A 17,623-nucleotide genomic window follows, 5' to 3' on the forward strand; every position below is an offset into this window, starting at 1 on the left:
GTCAGAAGAAAGGTATAAACTCAGAGTGAGATAAGGGCATGACTTAGATATGATGAACAAAATACATCAGCCGACTTAGTGCTAGGCAACCCCACGCCATCAGTCAGGAAAATTGCTGGTTACTAGCTAAAGAGTATTATACAAGGCTCTTTCTGCCAATAAGATAGGGAGCACAATCAGCAGGTGGAGCAAGTGTTGTTTACTCAAAAATCTCTGTTCTCTAGTACTACCTCAAACTACTACTCTGAGTGTATTGATAGATATCATACACAAAAGTCCATCTCCTTCAGACAGGTCAAAGAAATGGAGAATGAACCTAGGGAGGACTGTTTCTGTTGCACCAAACTAAGGGTATTGGGTTTAAAGACTTCTGTTCAATTATCTTAACCAGTGATGCTTCTAGTATTGGCATTCCTATGCTGGTTTTGCAGAAAAGGTACCTCCTTGTCTTTGACAGAATGAAAAGACAAAAGCAGCTTTGCTCATAGAATGTTTCCCAGAATGGCAGTGATTTGATGAAATGTAGGAACCCTGTGGAAGGCTGTATTTTTCTTAAAAGATGACAGAAGGTGTATTTATTTTGAGTACAAAACTATCTCATTAAAATAAAAAAGTATGGCTTTGTAGAGATTTTTTCAGAAGTAGAATTCATGAGGAAGTGTCAATGTCTTTAAAAACATGTTTAAATCTCAGGTTGACATTATATTTGTATCTTGTTGCAGCAAACATGACACACATTACAAGTAATTCCATTCCATTAAGTAAAAACTCTCCTAGACTAAAATGACCTTACTTCATATCAAACTGAAGGTTCTCACTGTATATGCAGAGATGTAGGAAAATTTAAAATTCAGATTATAGTTAAGCTAGGAAAGTATGAGGTTTTAAGGCTTAAAAACACTAGAGAAATAGCAAGTCTTCTATTTCTACAATTGAAATGTCAAAACAAATCTATAAAAGAAAGTATCAGGAAAAGACTGCTTGAGTAATGTATACCAATAAAGTGAAGTCTGTCCCTAAATAAGTTGACAAAAGTGTGACTGCAGGCTGTGACATCAGCATGCTGGCATGGTCTCTAATGTTAACAACCGTGTACAGAAGCAAGACTTACGTGGTGTGTGTTTTCCACTCATTTTGTAAGTGCTTTTGCATAGGAAAACCATATTTGTTAAGTAAGTGAAAAGGTTAATCATTACTTGTTCATGTCTCCCCAAGATATTCTTCTATGGATAAAGCTTGGGGGAAAAAAAATTTTAAAAAAACCCTAAAAATGAAAAAACTAAAATGTTACAAGTGCATTACAGTCTGAAATGTATGTCAGGCAAATAATTTTTCAGGTTCTCATTGCCTGCATATCTACAGAGTTCATAAAACAACTAAAGGATGATTTAGGCATGGTAACTTCCTTGGCAGTAATTGTTATGCCAAGAAAAACTTATTTACTGATTGCAGACACCCGTACAATAATATATGGATTTTTTATTGCATGAACCAATCAACCAGTGTGAAGCACAGACGGTGAATGGTGAAAAGAGAAAATACAATGTTTGTTTTTCCTTTCTTTCTAATGAAAATGTCTAAGCTATATTGTTGTCACTGAGAAGTGGATCTCTACTCTGAAATGTAGAGCAAAATACTGTGGGTTGACCTAGAAACTGTACAGTTTCTGTGGCTACAGAAGTAAAATCATGCTGCAAACAGGCAACAAAACATAAATTACTATGGTACATATGTAATTTAGTACATGTATTTGTTTTTAGAATCACAGAGAATTCAAGAAATGCCAACAATATTAATTCTGAAAATCAGATCAGCAACAACAAAAAAAGACCCTAAATCTGCAGCACTATTTCAGTACTCAAAAGCTGTACTTAATCCATGGGAACTACAATGAACTTGTAAAGACTGAATACCACATCAATATTCCCAGCACCAGCTCAGGAACTTCACAACTCTTCTATTCTTTTATTTATGAATATTGCAGCTCAAGCTTGTTCAAGTTCCACAAGGACTCCATGGCAATCTTTAGGGTGAAGAAAAATCACAGGTTTGCCATGTGCACCTATTTTTGGCTCTTCACTCAATATTCGTATCTTTTTTTTCTTCAGTTCTGTCATAGCTGCTTTTATGTCATCAACCTTATAAAAAAGATACAGTTCACACAAATTAACATATTGCACTGTATTATGCAGATTTTACATTTAGGAGCAGTAACATAATTCCTCATTGAAATGTTATTCCTAAGTTCTAATATAATTCTGAAAATAAATTAAGTTGTAAAAACATTTTAAAACATCTAGTTTTCAAAATAAAAATACTACAGAGTTTGCACTTGTTATTTGAAGATTTTATAAAATACCATTTAAACAGATTGTGCTGTATTTAAGGAATTAATAAACTAAAATCACTCATGCACAAAGCCCATTGATTTTTTTTTTGTTACTTTATAAGGACTCCATAAATAATCTAAACTCTGCATTACTTTTACTAGGAAGATCATATTGCTTTCCAGTTCTCAAAAACTAAAGAAAAATACCTCCCTTTATAATTGCTGACAGAGCAGTGACTCATTAAATGCTGGTGAAAAGGGAGGGCAGTGGGCACAAGGTAAAAGGAAAGTCCCTTTTAGATTCATATATTCTCCTTCTGAATAGGTTAAGGTTGATAAAGTTTCCTAAAAAAAAGTTTGGAATAATCAAAAATATATCCAGAACAGGATGTGGTCTTCCTAATGAACTTAATTATAATAATAGCCATTAATACAGTATTTCAGTACAGTTTCCTACAGAAAAATATAATTAACAAAAACATGCCTATACTGTACAATGTGATCTGAGTTCTGATGTCATGTCATCCCATGAAATTTGAATTTTCATAAGACTTAAATGCATTCTTTTTTTGAAATAATAACATTAACACTCAGTTTAGAAAATTCAATAGTCAATAATGAATAAAGACCTAGAATTAAAATAATAGCATTGCTGTTTTTCAAGACTGAGGTGTCTGGACATAATTTGGTGAATAAATTCTCCTGAAGCCATTGTAGGGAAGAAGAAAATTCCTGGCTTTAATTCAGAGGAACAGACATCACCTAATTCCTACCCATTCGCTGCAGTTTTGTTCATGAATATTCCAAACTCACTACAGTTCTTCCTACACACAACTACCAGTCTGCAAAACAAAAAGGAACGACTGTCAAGTTTTATCTAAACTAGAAAGGCCTCATGTGATGTGTGCCATGGCCCCCCCCAGATTCTTTCCCCGAGCAGAAAAGCCACAGCAGCTGCTGCTCTTGTCCCGCAGAGATGGCCTGAAGAGGAACCAAGTCTGGGCTCAGCTGCAATGAATTCCTGCCTCCCCAAGGCTGAGTGACAGTAAACAGTGCAAAGCCTTTGGGTGCATCCATGGTAGGAGAGTACAAGGCTTGGATTGCTCTCTTACTCTGCTGTGTCCAGCACAGTTTTCACTGGAGGTATTAAATTGTAACTAGTCAGGAATAACTTAATTTCTTCTTAAAATACTTACCTTTTTTGAAACAAGTTGCCTATCAAAACATCTGTCTAAATTTTCCTTTTTATAAGAGAGAAGAAATTAACAGTATTTTGATAAACTTGTTAGGCTTCTTCTCCAGTATGGAAATGATTTTTACAATTCAGCTTTTTGTAAGAAATTTGTTCATAAAAGGTATTTCTACAAAATATATTTAAAATTTTCAAATGAACAATTGATGCTTCCTGACATAAAAGACCAAAAAACAATTTTACTCACATCACTAATCCCATTACTTTTTAATATTACACTTTGCATAATTATGCTTTGAAGTAATAAAGTTTGCAAGACTCTGCTCTGCAAGATATTTAAAACGTATCATAGGCAGCAGCATGAAGTTTTGCATCAAACATGTACACTAAAACATGAGTATACTAAATAAGATAATTACTTCGCCCAGCACCTTTACATCCCTTGTACTTCCACACCAATTTCTCTTTGATGGCAAGGAAGAACAGGACAGATAAGCACAATGGACAGGCTTTTTTGACTTTGTAAAATCTGAACTATACCATAGCTCAAACCTACAATTCTTTTTCTGCTGTATGTCCTTTTATGTCAGGAAGTTGACACCTATCCAACACTGTTCACAACCTCACCACTCTGCCACAGTGGCTACTTAGCCCTTTGTTCCCCAATTCAATCTTTATAGCATAAAAGAGGAAAAAATGATCACATAGCTCACGAAATGGAACTGTGACTTCCAAAACATTAAAAAAGGGCATGTTTAAGACTTCTTCTTATAAAATGTAATTTTTCACAAATATGACAGCCTTATATATTAGTTCTTGACACAGGTCAAGCCTATTAAAATATGCATACTTTAATGTATCTATTTTATTACATGAAATATTATGTTAAGATACCTCAATACAGATATGATGCATTCCTCCAGTCTTGTTTTTTTGCAGGAAGCTTGCAATGGGACTTTTCTCTCCTAAAGGATGTAGAAGTTCCAGCTTGGTATTTCCCAGCTCCACAAAAACAGTGTAGACACCATGTTCGGGAAGAGCAACAGTCTCACTCACCTGGGCTCCTAATACATCTTTATACAAGGACTGAGCTTTCTCCAAATCAGGAACTGCAATTGCCACATGGTTAAGTCGGCCCAGTTTCCACAAACAGCTTGGAATGTTTTGTGAGAAGGGCTTTGATGATGATAGAGTTCGTATTGTGGGAGCTGAAATCTGCAATCTGCTAAGAAGCCCTGAAAGAAAAGTGAACAGCACTGACATGACGCTTTTGAGAAAGTATCGGTACCTGCTCTTTCCCCTTCACAGGCCTGCAGAGCTGCCAAGTCATTGGCACACGCTTGTGGAATGCTCAGGGTAGACTGAGAGCAAGGAAAACAGTTACTCTGTAGTACTAACAGTTCAATGAACACTTTTTTCAGGCTAAGTAAATATTCAGAAGTATAAAAAAAATAAATAAGAACCCAAAGCAGACTCAAATTTGGTGTGAATCCTTACATATGCCTGTTAAAAAGAGGAATACAGGACCAATCGTAAAGGTCAACTGTATAATGTGTTTAAAAGTGACTTTTGAATTTTTCAGAGCTTCTTACAAAATAGAGAAAGAAATCAGGATATGCCTACACATCTTGAAATTACAGCAAACAAACAAAAAAACCACGAAGAAACAGAAAGATATAAAATGAGGATACTTACAAATTAATTACATTAAAAATTAATCTGTCAGAGTACTAGAATCTGGAGGGGTTGGGGCTAGGGAGAGATTGTGACAGTATCAGCTGTTTCTAGCACCAGAATTAGAATTAGATTAAAGGATATATTCATAAAAGCCACATTTTAATTCCATGCCAGCTTGCTTTAGGCCAAGTCAGAGTTCCCTATGCCTCAAGGCCCAAGCTAGAGGCATCTTAGCATTTTGGTAGTCTTTGAGGCATTCTTTGCTTTAAAGTCACAAATGTGCTATTTTGCTAAGAGATTGTGCCAATGATGCACTGAGATTCTGGATGCTTTGAAACACACTGAGGATAGATAGCCTGGCTGGGCTCTTGGTGCTTTGTAACGTTAGTAATAGCTGTAATTAATCAGCTTTGCTTCACTGTATGGAACTGAGAACTACCATTCCACAGGAATTCAAGATTCTACAGCTACCAGTTAATTTTTCTTCACAGAGATAACTGATGAGTCCTTAAATCTAAGCCTTTCTGAACATGGTGCTGTGATGGAGAAAGAAATGTTTGCATGTATTTGACACTTAAAATTACAACATGCAATGTGCATATTAGCAAGGACTTAGTATTGTAAAAGTAAGTCTACTCACAATCTTTTGATGATACTAAAACAACATCCTACATTAAGCATTTCCAGAAACTTGTCCAGTGCTGCAAATAATTGCCCTGGAGTATTTCTTGCCAGGTTTCACACAGTCAATTCTGTTATCTCCTTCATCACAGCCAGAAGTTCTGGACAATTATTTCACTTGTTACCTTTAGGCTGTCATACTAGGTATAGGACAGCAACTACTTTTCAACATTTTACATGTTAAAAAAATCCCCTAGAAACTTCTACACAAAGAAAAATTCTTGTTTTTCAAATGTCTGTGGAGAAACTATTTTTTTAGAAACACTTGCCACATCAATGCAGCTGAATCAGGGTGAACCAAGTAATTTCCTGAGGAAGCAGTACTGTGCAATGCCTATAATGCATCAAGTAACAAACATGGAGGAACTAGGTGGCATGATTAAAGGTATGGATAATTAACTAGTATAGGGTTTGACAGTTAACCAGAGTAAATAAATGTGTTACAAAAAGTAAGAATCCCCCCAACATCTGCTATGCAGTCCTTTCTGCCCACCTAAGCTTCTACTGAAGTAGCTCAGTTTTGTACTGTAATTTCTTAAGACATGATTCAATTCTTGCTGAAGCAAGAGGTACTTTTCCACTTGGAGGAGGGCACTATTCTCCAAATAAGAAAAATTCTTTGAAAGAGAAGGATCCCTTACTATATAAATTGTTAAGTTTTCCAGAGCCTTTTACTGTTTTATTCTTTCTTCCAACTATTATCAGAGTGCAGTTCAATAGAAATACCACTACCATAGATCTTTTTTTCAAGCGGTCTTTACTGCAAGGATTTTCCCATTCTTTTACATCTGATATCTATAATTCTTGCTGCACTTCACCCAGGTCATATGACTACATAGTTATTGTAATTTAATTTGTACTTTTTCTATTTCAAGTAAATTGACACAGACTGTTTGTTGATATTTGTGAAGCACTAGAAAAAATAATAGAAAATGCTCTTTCTTCTGGGTTCTGCCCAAGAAATACTTGATTTTTTGTGGTGTTTCCTGGGAAGACAATAGATTGAAAAAGCAACGTATATTCCTATGATTCTTGTAAAGTCAAATATACTGAAATGCCCAGTCATATAAGCATTTATTCTATGAAGTCTTGTGAATTTATCCTAGCTCTAGTCAGATGCATACAGAGTATTAATTTAAATCCATAATTGACTGAGATTAAACAAAAAGTATTTGTGTTTTTCTTGCATTATCTAGATTAGTAACTATATAGATTACTTAGAATTCTAATCTTCTTCTAACCCAATAATCAAAAAATGACCCTGCAGTATAAAGGAAAGCTTTTCAGCAAACTTCACCTTGAAACCCCATCACTTCCACGCTTCCAGGAAAAAAACACTTGTATTTACATATACATCTCAAAACAGTTCTATAGTATATAACTTTCCTCAGCTGAATTTGAAGAATATTTTAAAATTGATCTATTTGGGGCTTATTCTATTAATGGTTGACTGATCTACTATTATTATGCACATCAGAGTTTGAACATACAGTTGCACCAAGTAAGGGTTACATTCTTTAAAAGAGCAGATTATGAAGCAACAAGTCTGAAGTACCCCATAAACTGAGATCCTCATCCCTCAAATGTTTATTCATTGGCTTGTTTGTTGCTTCTTATGTAGAGCAGTGTTCATTGACTTAATCAAGGAAACTAAGGAATCAAACACAAGCCAAATCCAACTGAACTCAGTCATGTTCTCCATGGGAAGGTTTACAACAGTGGGTTGCAGTAAGAACCTTGTCACTGGGCACTGCTCTATTGTCAGCTATTTCAGGTGGAGAAGAACTCCCAAAGCATGGAGAGGATGCTGCCACCGTAGGGAATCTGGCACACAGGAGCTGTGTGTTCACTCTCTGGACCAAACAGAGAAAGGGCATAGTGTGGCCATTCTTAAATCCCAGCAATTTCAAGGTGGTATGAACATCTCAGGAACTCTGGAAGCCAACTGGGCTCACAGTGCTGCTCTGCTCTGTGCTGGAAGGGGCTTTTGGAAATCAGACTCCACAGCTCATGGAAACTGTCTCACTGTGCTGCAGCTCTGGTTCCCTCCATCAAAGTGCAGCCATACAGAGGTCTTTTCACTCCCAGTATCCTAGTGATTGATCATGGACAGCCTTGACCCTCTCATTCACTTTTCTCCTGGTCTGTGGCTACCAAGTAAAATAGTGTGGTAATAGTGTGAGTTGAACCTGCCCTACCAGAGTGAGCAGTACAGGTTATTAGCGTGAACAGGAAATTATTTTGAATTTGACCTCCAAACCGCACCTCAAAAAAGACAAGCTCCTCCTTGCGCCTTGAGTTTGGAGTTTGCTCTCTAAGTTTACCCTATGCCAGCTAATGTCAGTTGTTAATGTGCCCATCAGTTGGATCGGGAGATCTTGTTTTTATTTACAGAAGCGGTAGTTTCGTTTGGCCTGCGAGGCTCTCACGGAGAGATCCGCCAGGCCGGAGCAGGCACCGAGACCCGCGGCCGCCCCGTGCCGGCCCCGCCGCGGCCGCCCGCGCTCGTGCCGCCCCTCCCCGAGCCCTTCCCGCCGCCGCCCCGGGCTGCCGCCCCGCGTTACCGGCCGCTCCGCGCCGCAGCACCGCCGCCATCTCACCGCCCGATCGGCCGCGGGGCAGCGCCGCCCTCCCCGGCACCCCTCCGTGCTGGCCCGGCGCCAGCGTGGCGTGTCGACAGCGGTGTGTCACGGCGAGGGGCCGTGCCCCGCAGCACAACGCGCCATTGGACCTGCAGCTCTCTCCTGGCTGCGGGGAGGCGGCCGTGCCCTCCCGAGGGCCGTGCCCTCCGCTGCGGCGGGGCCCGGCACTGCACAGATCTGGGAGAGAACGTGCGAAGGAGGCCTGCGGTAGCAAGGGACATTTGCTAAGGCAGTTTTCTGAGCAAATCCCACAGAATCAATTAGGTTGGAAAAGACCTCTGAGATCATCGAGTCCAAACTATGACTGAACACGACCTTGTCACCTAAACCAGAGCTCTAAGTGCCACATCCAGACTTTCCTCAACAACTTCCAGGAATGGTAACTCCACCACCTCCCTGAGCAGCCCATTCCAGTATCTAATCACCCTTCTGTGAAGAAATTTCTCCTGATGTCCAACCTAAATGTACCCTGGTGCAGCTTGAGGCTATGTCCTATTGTCCTGTTGCTGTTGCCTGGAAGAAGAGACCAACCCTCACCTGGCTACACCCTCCTGGTGTAGGGAGTTCTAGAGGGCAGTAAGGTCATCCCAACCCTCCTTTCTCCAGGCTGAGACCCACCTGCTTTTTCCAGTTCTGTTGCCATTCTCTGGACTTGCTCCAGCACCTCAATGTTCTTCCTGAATTGAGGGGCCCAGAACTGGACACAGAAAACACACACTCAAGGTGTGGCCTTACCAGTGCAGAATACAGAGGAAGAATCACTTCCCTGGTCCTGCTGGCTGCACTATATCTGATACAGGCCAGGTTGCCATGGAGCATTGTGCCAGAGAGACTCAGGAGAGCGAGGAGGCTGTCTGCTGATGCTGCACTCCCGTTGTGTCAGGCATAGCACCCTACGAGTTGCTGAGATATATCCTAAAGAGATAAACAGCTTGTGCCACTTCAAATCTGATTACACATGATTAGTTAAAAGTGCAGATTAAAATCAGCGGTCACAATGGATATTTGAAAGTCCCAATATATGACACTTTCAATTTCCAGCCCAGGTTGTGTATCAGGTGTGTTTCTGATGTTCAGAGAATTGCAGGTACAGGTCACACTCATGACTCTGCTGGCTGGGCCCTGCTCCACACCATGGTTTTTTGAGTGTGCAAAGTGACAGCAATGGGACACACAGAAGTGGCATTACAGGGCATTCTTTTCTCTGCACTGAAAAGGCTTCATTTGTTGGTAGGAAGGAAACAAGAAAGCAGCAGAGGCAAGAGCAGTATTGAAGTTGGAAGGTTGGTCACAGTTTTGGATCAAGTTGCGGAAGGGCTGTGGGTGGCTGGAAGGGGTCTGTGGTTGTAAGGCTTAATTTGACTTTATAAAATTAACTTTAAGGAAAACTACATAACGTAAGAGGGGAGTTGAAGAGCACTGGGCAGTGCTGTGCTGATGGTGAAGGGGTGCGTGCATGCCTCGTCAGCCTGCGCTGGGAGACACCAGGTAAGAGTGGGTGTTTTGCCCACAGAATCGGCTGGAAATGTGCGGTTCCAAAATAGCCCTTGTATCTAGGTCAGAGACTCAAAACTGTGAAGACGACTGTAGCTTCACTATATTTAGGGCAGGTTTCCTTGTGCTGATGCACATCCCGGTCTGTAGCAACACCGTGCCCTTCCCAGGGCGGGAAGCAGCAGCCGCCGGTGCATGACTGCCATATCCTGCTTACGGTTCTGGGACAACGAGGCACTTCTGACGGAGGGCCGGGCCAGGAGGTGAAGATGCTTTGGCTCGGGAATGCCATGGCTGAGGAGGCGGGAATGCCGTGGCCCGGGAGGCGGGGCGGGGCAAGGTTTCGTGAGCGGAACGGAACTACTGTGTGCGGAACCTTGGCGGCGGCCGCGGGAGCCGGCCGGACCGGAGTGCTGGGCCGCGCGGTGGAGGCGGTGCCGGGTACCCACGTGTGTGCGGGGCAATGGCGGCCGTGCCGGGGGTCCCGGGGATCCAGGGGATCCAGACGTGCCTCAGGGTGGCGGGAGCGGCGGCGGCGCGCCCCGAGTGCTTCCTCAGGTACCGCGGGGCGGCGGGGGGCAGCACTGGTAGCCCTAGAGAAAAACCTGGAGGAGACTGCCCAGGTGTAAAAGTTGAGGAGTGAGGCGGTGGAGAAGGGCAGTTACCTCTTTGAAACTTGGGGTCTGGCTCTTAGACGATTGAGGTGTTTAGTGCTGTTCTGTTTACTACTCAAAAGGTCTGAGGTGCTTAAATACGATCAGCGTATTGTAAGATGCAGCTATAGAAAGCTGGAATGTTCTGTCTAGCTGCTACTTCATACACCAAGTGTAATAAAGCTGAAAGGATTAAGAATTTTGTCTATTTTCTTCTGTGAATGTGTACTAGCAGTACTTCAAGAGATGTGTAGAAAGTTAGGCCACAGCAGTAACTCTTGAAAGATGTTGTTCTGTAGCACCAGAAAGTACCAAAGCAGATATAAAAAGAGCAGCAGTGTGACCGTGTGATTAACTTAATGGAAGGTGTTAAGCTCTTTTATTTATTGTGCTCTTAGTGTGCAGGATGGACTGGCCTCCGACTTCAGAGCAATGACAAAGACTCTCTACGATCTGAATAAAGGAACTCACATAGTGCGTGGGGGTCCTCTAAAAGAGCTTGTGATAGAAAATTTTGATGAAGAACAGATTTGGCAGCAACTAGAGCTCCAGAACAATGCAGTTCTCGATTTCTTCAAGAAATCCATTGCAAGGGATGCCGAGGATGAAGATCTTTGCCTTCTCTCAGACCAGGAAGAGGATGGCTCTGATGTGGAGACCAGCAGTGACAAGGAATTGGAGGACACCATAATGGAAGGAGAAGCTGAACAGAAGAGTGTTTATACAAAAGATAAAGATAAAACTAAAGCTAAAGAAAAGCAAAGTAAACTTAGAGAAAGCATAATGCAGAAATACAGTGATGAGGATTCTGATATTGACTTCGATATTGAAGCACTGGAACAACAAGCTAAAACAGCCAAGGAAACCACATTGAAAAAAAAGGGAAAAAAATCTGTAGTGGATGACAAGTTTTTCAAGCTGGCTGAGATGGAAGCTTTTTTAGAACATGCAGAGAAGGAAGACAAAGAAGAAGAAGAAGAAGAAGATGATATTAATTATTTTGAAGACATTATCTCAGATGATGAGGAAGAAGACTCTGAAGAAGCTAAAGTCAAAGTAAGAATACCAGTAAAATAGTTTTCTGATATCTCTTTTCCTTTAAATCAAAATCTGATATCTGTTGGGATGACCATAAGCTGTTTAACTCTGTGTAGAAACTGCCAAGTTAAATTTGTTTAGTGGCTAATGATTACTTCTGAAGCTTTACTTTTAACAATGAATATCTGGTAGAACATAGTCCTAGTGTAGAAGAACATAGTATCTTGCTATTCCAGTCTTTCCTTAGATGGGCCTTGGGCTTTTACATAAATAAAGGAAGAGATAGTACCCACAAGAAATAAGGGACCTTGAAGAATTGCAGAATAGGTGACCCAGCAAATGAAAAAGATTTGTCACTCAGCATCTGGCAGTTAAAGATCACTAAGGTGGCTGATGCAGAACAAAGGACTTTTTCCAGGGACATGGCTTTGTAACTCTGGTATAACTTAAATTGATGAGCAATTGTTTCAAAAATAAGTATTTTATTATTTAAGATTACCAGACATTCTCAGTAGCAAGTAAGAAATATACCCAGGGAATTTGTGTGCATTCCAACAAGTATTTGGCAAAATATACAGCTCCTTGACTTCTGTATGTTTAAGTCATAGAGAATTGTAAATAGTGGTGAAAGAAATCAGTTTGCTATGATGCCCTACCACAGGTTAATGCATCACTAACCTGACTTACTGTTACACAAGTAGTGCTGTTCCTCAGGTGCTAGAAACTTTAAAAGACAGGATACCCTTTGATTTCTGTCAGTCTTAACGCTTGTGGTTTGTTGTTTGGTTTTTTTCTTTCCCTCTCACCTTTTTAGCCAATTAAAAGTTCTAGAGATATGACATACAAAGATTTCTTTGATTCAGTTGACGATGATGATGAGGAGGATTTAGTAGCTAATGATGCTGAAGAGGATCAGGAAGAGGAAGCAGACAGTGCTGTTGAAGAGAAAAATGAAGAAAGTATGTCTGAGTAAGTATAGGCATTATTTGCAGGTGAAAATATCCTTGTAATTTTACATTAAAGTGAAGTAGAAAATACTGGGAATGCCACACTCACTCTGGTCATAGTTTGCCATTCTCAGTTAACTGTTGTATATTCATGGTTTGTGTTGTCACCTTATTTAAAATCAGTTTATTTAATTTTTTTTAGTATTATCCCTTGATATTTATGTGAATAAAGCATTTTAGAGTTGTTCAAAGTTTTTTTATTATCCAGAAGTTTCCCTAGAGTCCTCTACCTTTAGGGGAGTCTTTGAGACTGGTTGTAAAGTGTAAGTTAGTTGTAACAGGTAAACATCTAAGGGCTGACACATCTTCATGTGAAAAATTATAGAGGCCTTTCTACCTTTATTTTATATTAAATGTTATTGTTACAGATTTGAAGATATGGATGAAATGGTGGAGCACATGAGAAGTAAAGAAACTTCTAAAAAAGTAACTTTTAGTTTGCCAGATGACAGTGAAACAGAAGATGTAACTGAAGTGCAATTAGAGAAGAGCATCAATCCCAGTGAAATAAAGTCATCTTTTGAGAAGAGACAGGAGAAGGTAATTGTGGTTTGGTTGTTTTGTTCATATTTTATTTGGCTAATACTTCAAAAGAGTGGCAATTTTTATTTTTTTTTTACTGGTTGTATCATTTGTTCAGAGTCTAGCAAATATGAAGAGGGTGTTTAAAATTTAAGAAAAACGTGGTTTATCTACATAGATACATCTGCAATCATATATTCCCTCATGTACCTGAAGTAAATATTAATTTCTTGCTGTGGGTTTATGAGTGCGCTCTGTTTTAAACTTTTTAGGAAACTATGTTTTTCAGATGAGCAAAAAAATAAAAAGTTTAGAAGAAGCATTGTTAGAGGAGAAACCTTGGCAGCTTAAAGGAGAAGTGACTGGACAAAAACGCCCTGAGAACAGCCTTTTGGAAGAAACAGTACTTTTTGACCATGCAGTCCGAATGGGTAAGGAGAGGGACAGGGCTTTCCTGACTGCATGTTGCAGACCATGTTGGGTGTTCTGCCCTTTGACCTTGCTGAAAACACTCAGGAGCAGGGTAACAGAACACCAAGTTAAACTTCTTGATGTCATTTTGAGGTTGTGCATTTTCACAGTGGAAACTACAGGAAATTATAATATTTTTTGTTAATTTTTAATTTACCTGGAAGTTCAAAACTTTGGTGGCAGACCTGGTAATTTGAGCCTCACATAATATGACTTGCTTGTACTTATATTTACTTACTTCACCTTCAATTGCCACATTTTTGTGAAGGCCTTGCTTTCTTTTCTGTAGTTTATTCTTCGTAGAACAAGAACTATTTCTTGCTGGAGAAACATTAATCTTAAAATACTTCACTTTTTCCTTTCAGCACCTGTGATCACAGAAGAAACTACTTTTCAGCTTGAAGATATCATTAAACAGAGAATATTGGATGAGGTTAATATTATCTTACCTGTTCCTCCTTATATTTTTCATAGGCTTGGTTCCCATGGCACATTCTAAGGATGAGTTTGAAGCATTTCCAATGTTAGGTGTAGAATTATCTTAATTTCTGCAACAGGTTGTTGTATGCTTTTGTCTTGATGAACATGTCTTTAGATTTCTAAGAAGCCCCATTTTTATATCCCTGTTACGCACCAAGCTTTGGTGCACTTCAAAACATGCGTGTGTGCATATGAAACTGTAAGGATTTATTTGGAATATAAAGCCAGTCTGTAAGTTTTGACTGTTACCAGTGCTCTGAGCACTCTGAACAGTGACCCAAACTCAGTTTTTTACTTCGTTTTTCTTCAAAGCCACTGATAGAAAATTTGTATCTCGCAGCTTGTTGAACCTTATTGTTCGTTGAATTAAAAAAGATGGGGAGGAGTTTGTTAACTTGTTACAGTTCTTGCCCTCATTCACTGAAAACAGTGAGGCAAGCTAGACCTGTAACTTTTACTACTTTTTTTTTTTCCAAATGAAAGTGTGAAACTTAATGAGTCCTGGGAAGCCACATGCATGAACTAGTTAATGTGCCAGATAAATAATTGAAAAATGTTCTAAATAAGATGTAGCTGATATTTGACTGTAGTTGCACTTGGACATTACTTTATGACTTTCTCAGGCATGGGATGATGTAGTACCAAAAGAAAAACCCAAAGAGGAAGCTTTTGAGTACAAGAAACGGATCACTTTGGATCATGAAAAGAGTAAGCTGAGTCTTGCTGAAATCTACGAGCAAGAGTACATGAAGCTTCACCAGGTAACATAAACAATGCCTTGCCTTTGGGTTTTAAGTTCACACCACCTAATCTTGTGTGTTCACTTATACACTTTCAAAGTGGAAGTATTTGAGTCTTTCTCTAAGTGTTCACCAGTGAAATGGCTCTGAATTGTACATTGTGTTGTTACCACACTTTCTAAGTAAAATGGCTGTATGAATGGTGTTACATTGCATTTCTAATGCAGCAAAAGTCTGAAGAGGAAGAAAATCCTGAACACAAAGAAATTCAGGAAATGATGGATTCACTCTTCCAGAAGCTGGATGCGCTTTGTAATTTCCACTTCACACCCAAACCAGTAAGTGCATAGGTTTCATAAAGTTGGGGGCTTTCTCCCTTTTTTTTTTGAACTGGATACTTTAAAATATATTCCAGAAATGGAAAGTAAGGTAAACGTTGATGTTTACTGAGCTCATTCTTATTTCATATTAAGTGCACTGTGATTGACTCTAAACAAACCCAAATACTTGGGATCTTCAGTTGTCTGTCATCTGCTGAGATGGTGTGCTCAGTCCTGAATGTGTCGCCTTATTTCTAGCCGGTGCCAGAAGTTAAAATCGTTTCGAACCTTCCAGCTATCAGTGTGGAAGAAGTAGCACCAGTTGCTGTTAGTGATGCTGCTCTCTTAGCACCAGAGGAGATCAAGGTAAATATAAAATAGCATAAGGATGGGGAGAGGATCTGTGTGGTTTATGGAAGGTTGTACTGTCTGTCAGATCGGTGGAAATTCTGCCCCTTCTCATCCTGGTGGGTGGTTTCTCACCTTGTGGACCTTTCTGTCTAGAATTTTAGCATTGGTGGTTGTTGGGGGGTTTTGGGGGGTGAGGTGTTTTTTGGTTTTCTTTTTTTCTATCTGGGGAAAGAGTATATTTTATTTGGCTCCTGTAGGCCATAGTATTATGCTTTGGTTTTGGTCTTGACTGTTATGTGATGGCCATTGCTGTCCCAACATATATGTGGGTATTGGGAAGGGGAAAGCTAAATGTCACTAGAGCAGAGCGATTAGCCTGTCCTGGATCAACTCTACAAATCTCATTTCCCAGCTTTTGCCAGTTTTTGACTTTTGCCTTATCCTGAGCTGGCACTTGTAATAATGGAAATGCTGAGACAGATTTGAGTTCTGTGAAGTGAGTCTTGTCTTTTGCACTGTTATAGATCTAAAGATCTTCTTCTCTTTAGGAAAAGAACAAAGCTGGTGATGTAAAAACAGATGCAGAAAAGACTCCCACAGACAAGAAACGAGACCTAAGAAGGAAAAAGCTCCGTAAACGAATGAGGCGAAAGGAAAAGGAGAAACGTCAAAAGCTTCTTGAAAAGATGAAACCAGAACAAGGCACAAAACTTAGCAAAAAAGCTGCTGCAGCAAAATTAAAAAGGCTTACCAAAGAAGGCAAAGCATCTCTGCTCAAGGTAAGACTAAAATCCCAAGGATAGATAATTTTTAGCTAGAAAGAGGAAAGGAAACTTTATCCCAAAGAATTACAAGTATAAGGTTGGAAAAATATGAAAAAGCTGTATGATACAATTACTTTATATAAAAGTATGTTCATCAGGAAGAAATGATTTTGTGTGAGGTGCTACTTTTCTGTTTATTTCAAGGTTCACAAGGTGATATTCTTGCAAATACATGTTCTTTATTTCCTGCATTTAAGCTATTCCACTTCATCAAGTGGGACTACTTGAATGCACATTAGGTTTCTATGTTCTGTATAAGCTTTGCGTAACTGAAACTGTTTTGTAATGCAATATTCCTATTTAACTTTGTCCTTATTTTGGAGCCTTCCCTCTAATCTCATCAGATTGATATTATTTTGCATGCTATAAAACAGTAAACTTGTGCACCACTTATGATGTCTTTTAAATAAAATTCTAAAAATCTCTGAAATTCTGAAGTATTAGAAACTAATAGGAAAAATAACTTCATTACTTCCAGATGCTTGTGCTTACCTTTTCAGAAGGCAAGCAGAATACAAAATACAGATACCCAGTTGTAATTCATGATGTGCCAGGATCTGTTCTTGCTATGCCTGCTCTTACCGATCATGCTAATTGCTACTTAGAAAGAGAATGTAATCTTTACTTCTTTAGATAGCAGGAGTGGAATAAAAATGTGGTGAAAAATACCCTTTGAAAATCAGTTACCAGATCTTTTTTAAGTCAAAAACCATTATGTGTGAGTAACTAGTAAGTAATATAATGGTACTGTTTGTACATTTCTCGGTTATAACAAATGTTTTGTCCATTGACAGGATGAAGGTAAAGACAAGGCCTTGAAATCATCCCAGGCCTTCTTTTCTCAGCTGCAAGATCAAGTGAGAATGCAAATCAAAGATGCAAGCAAATTAAAGAAGAAACAGAAGAAGGAGAAAGCACTCTCTGTTCATAAACTGAAGTTGTAATTTACCTTTTTTATATGTTGCATCTTGTATATATTAAATTTTTTTTCCAAATTTGAGTAGGTTTTATTCTGTGTTGATCTTTAAAATGCTTTGTGAGCTTGTGAGGTGATGTTCAGACAGTTTCCTGTAGATTTTACTTATATTTTCTACCATCGACCTCTGATTTATTCCAAAAAGAAAGGTTTTTGTTGTGGGCAGATATACAGTCATGTAAAATACTTGACATATGCTGTGACTGTACAGTCTCTTTAATCTATA

The 17,623-nt window shown here is 39.3% G+C and overlaps 2 protein-coding genes across 3 annotated transcripts; one reads left to right on the forward strand and one right to left on the reverse strand.

The window, feature by feature from the left end:
* Positions 1–681: 681 nt before the first annotated feature.
* MCEE (methylmalonyl-CoA epimerase) lies at positions 682–8,661 on the reverse strand. 2 transcript variants are annotated; one of them, XM_069026233.1, is made up of 3 exons: positions 8,444–8,652; positions 4,416–4,756; positions 682–2,138 (listed from the first exon to the last, which is right to left on the reverse strand). In XM_069026233.1, exons 1-3 carry the CDS (start codon positions 8,472–8,474, stop codon positions 1,986–1,988), a joined length of 525 nt encoding a protein of 174 aa, XP_068882334.1. In that variant the 5' UTR covers positions 8,475–8,652; the 3' UTR covers positions 682–1,985. The 2 variants fall into 2 exon arrangements, with proteins under 2 accessions (XP_068882334.1, XP_068882335.1); XM_069026234.1 differs by lacking the exon at positions 682–2,138 and adding an exon at positions 2,145–2,674 and having other exon boundaries at positions 8,444–8,661.
* Positions 8,662–10,437: 1,776 nt separating this feature from the next.
* MPHOSPH10 (M-phase phosphoprotein 10) lies at positions 10,438–17,416 on the forward strand. Its single transcript, XM_069025946.1, has 11 exons — positions 10,438–10,573; positions 11,067–11,724; positions 12,521–12,675; positions 13,082–13,253; positions 13,525–13,666; positions 14,072–14,139; positions 14,810–14,947; positions 15,154–15,264; positions 15,505–15,612; positions 16,146–16,376; positions 17,216–17,416. Exons 1-11 carry the CDS (start codon positions 10,479–10,481, stop codon positions 17,363–17,365), a joined length of 2,028 nt encoding a protein of 675 aa, XP_068882047.1. The 5' UTR covers positions 10,438–10,478; the 3' UTR covers positions 17,366–17,416.
* Positions 17,417–17,623: the final 207 nt, after the last annotated feature.

This window comes from Aphelocoma coerulescens, chromosome 10 (assembly GCF_041296385.1).
Source record: "Aphelocoma coerulescens isolate FSJ_1873_10779 chromosome 10, UR_Acoe_1.0, whole genome shotgun sequence".
NCBI lineage: Eukaryota > Metazoa > Chordata > Aves > Passeriformes > Corvidae > Aphelocoma > Aphelocoma coerulescens.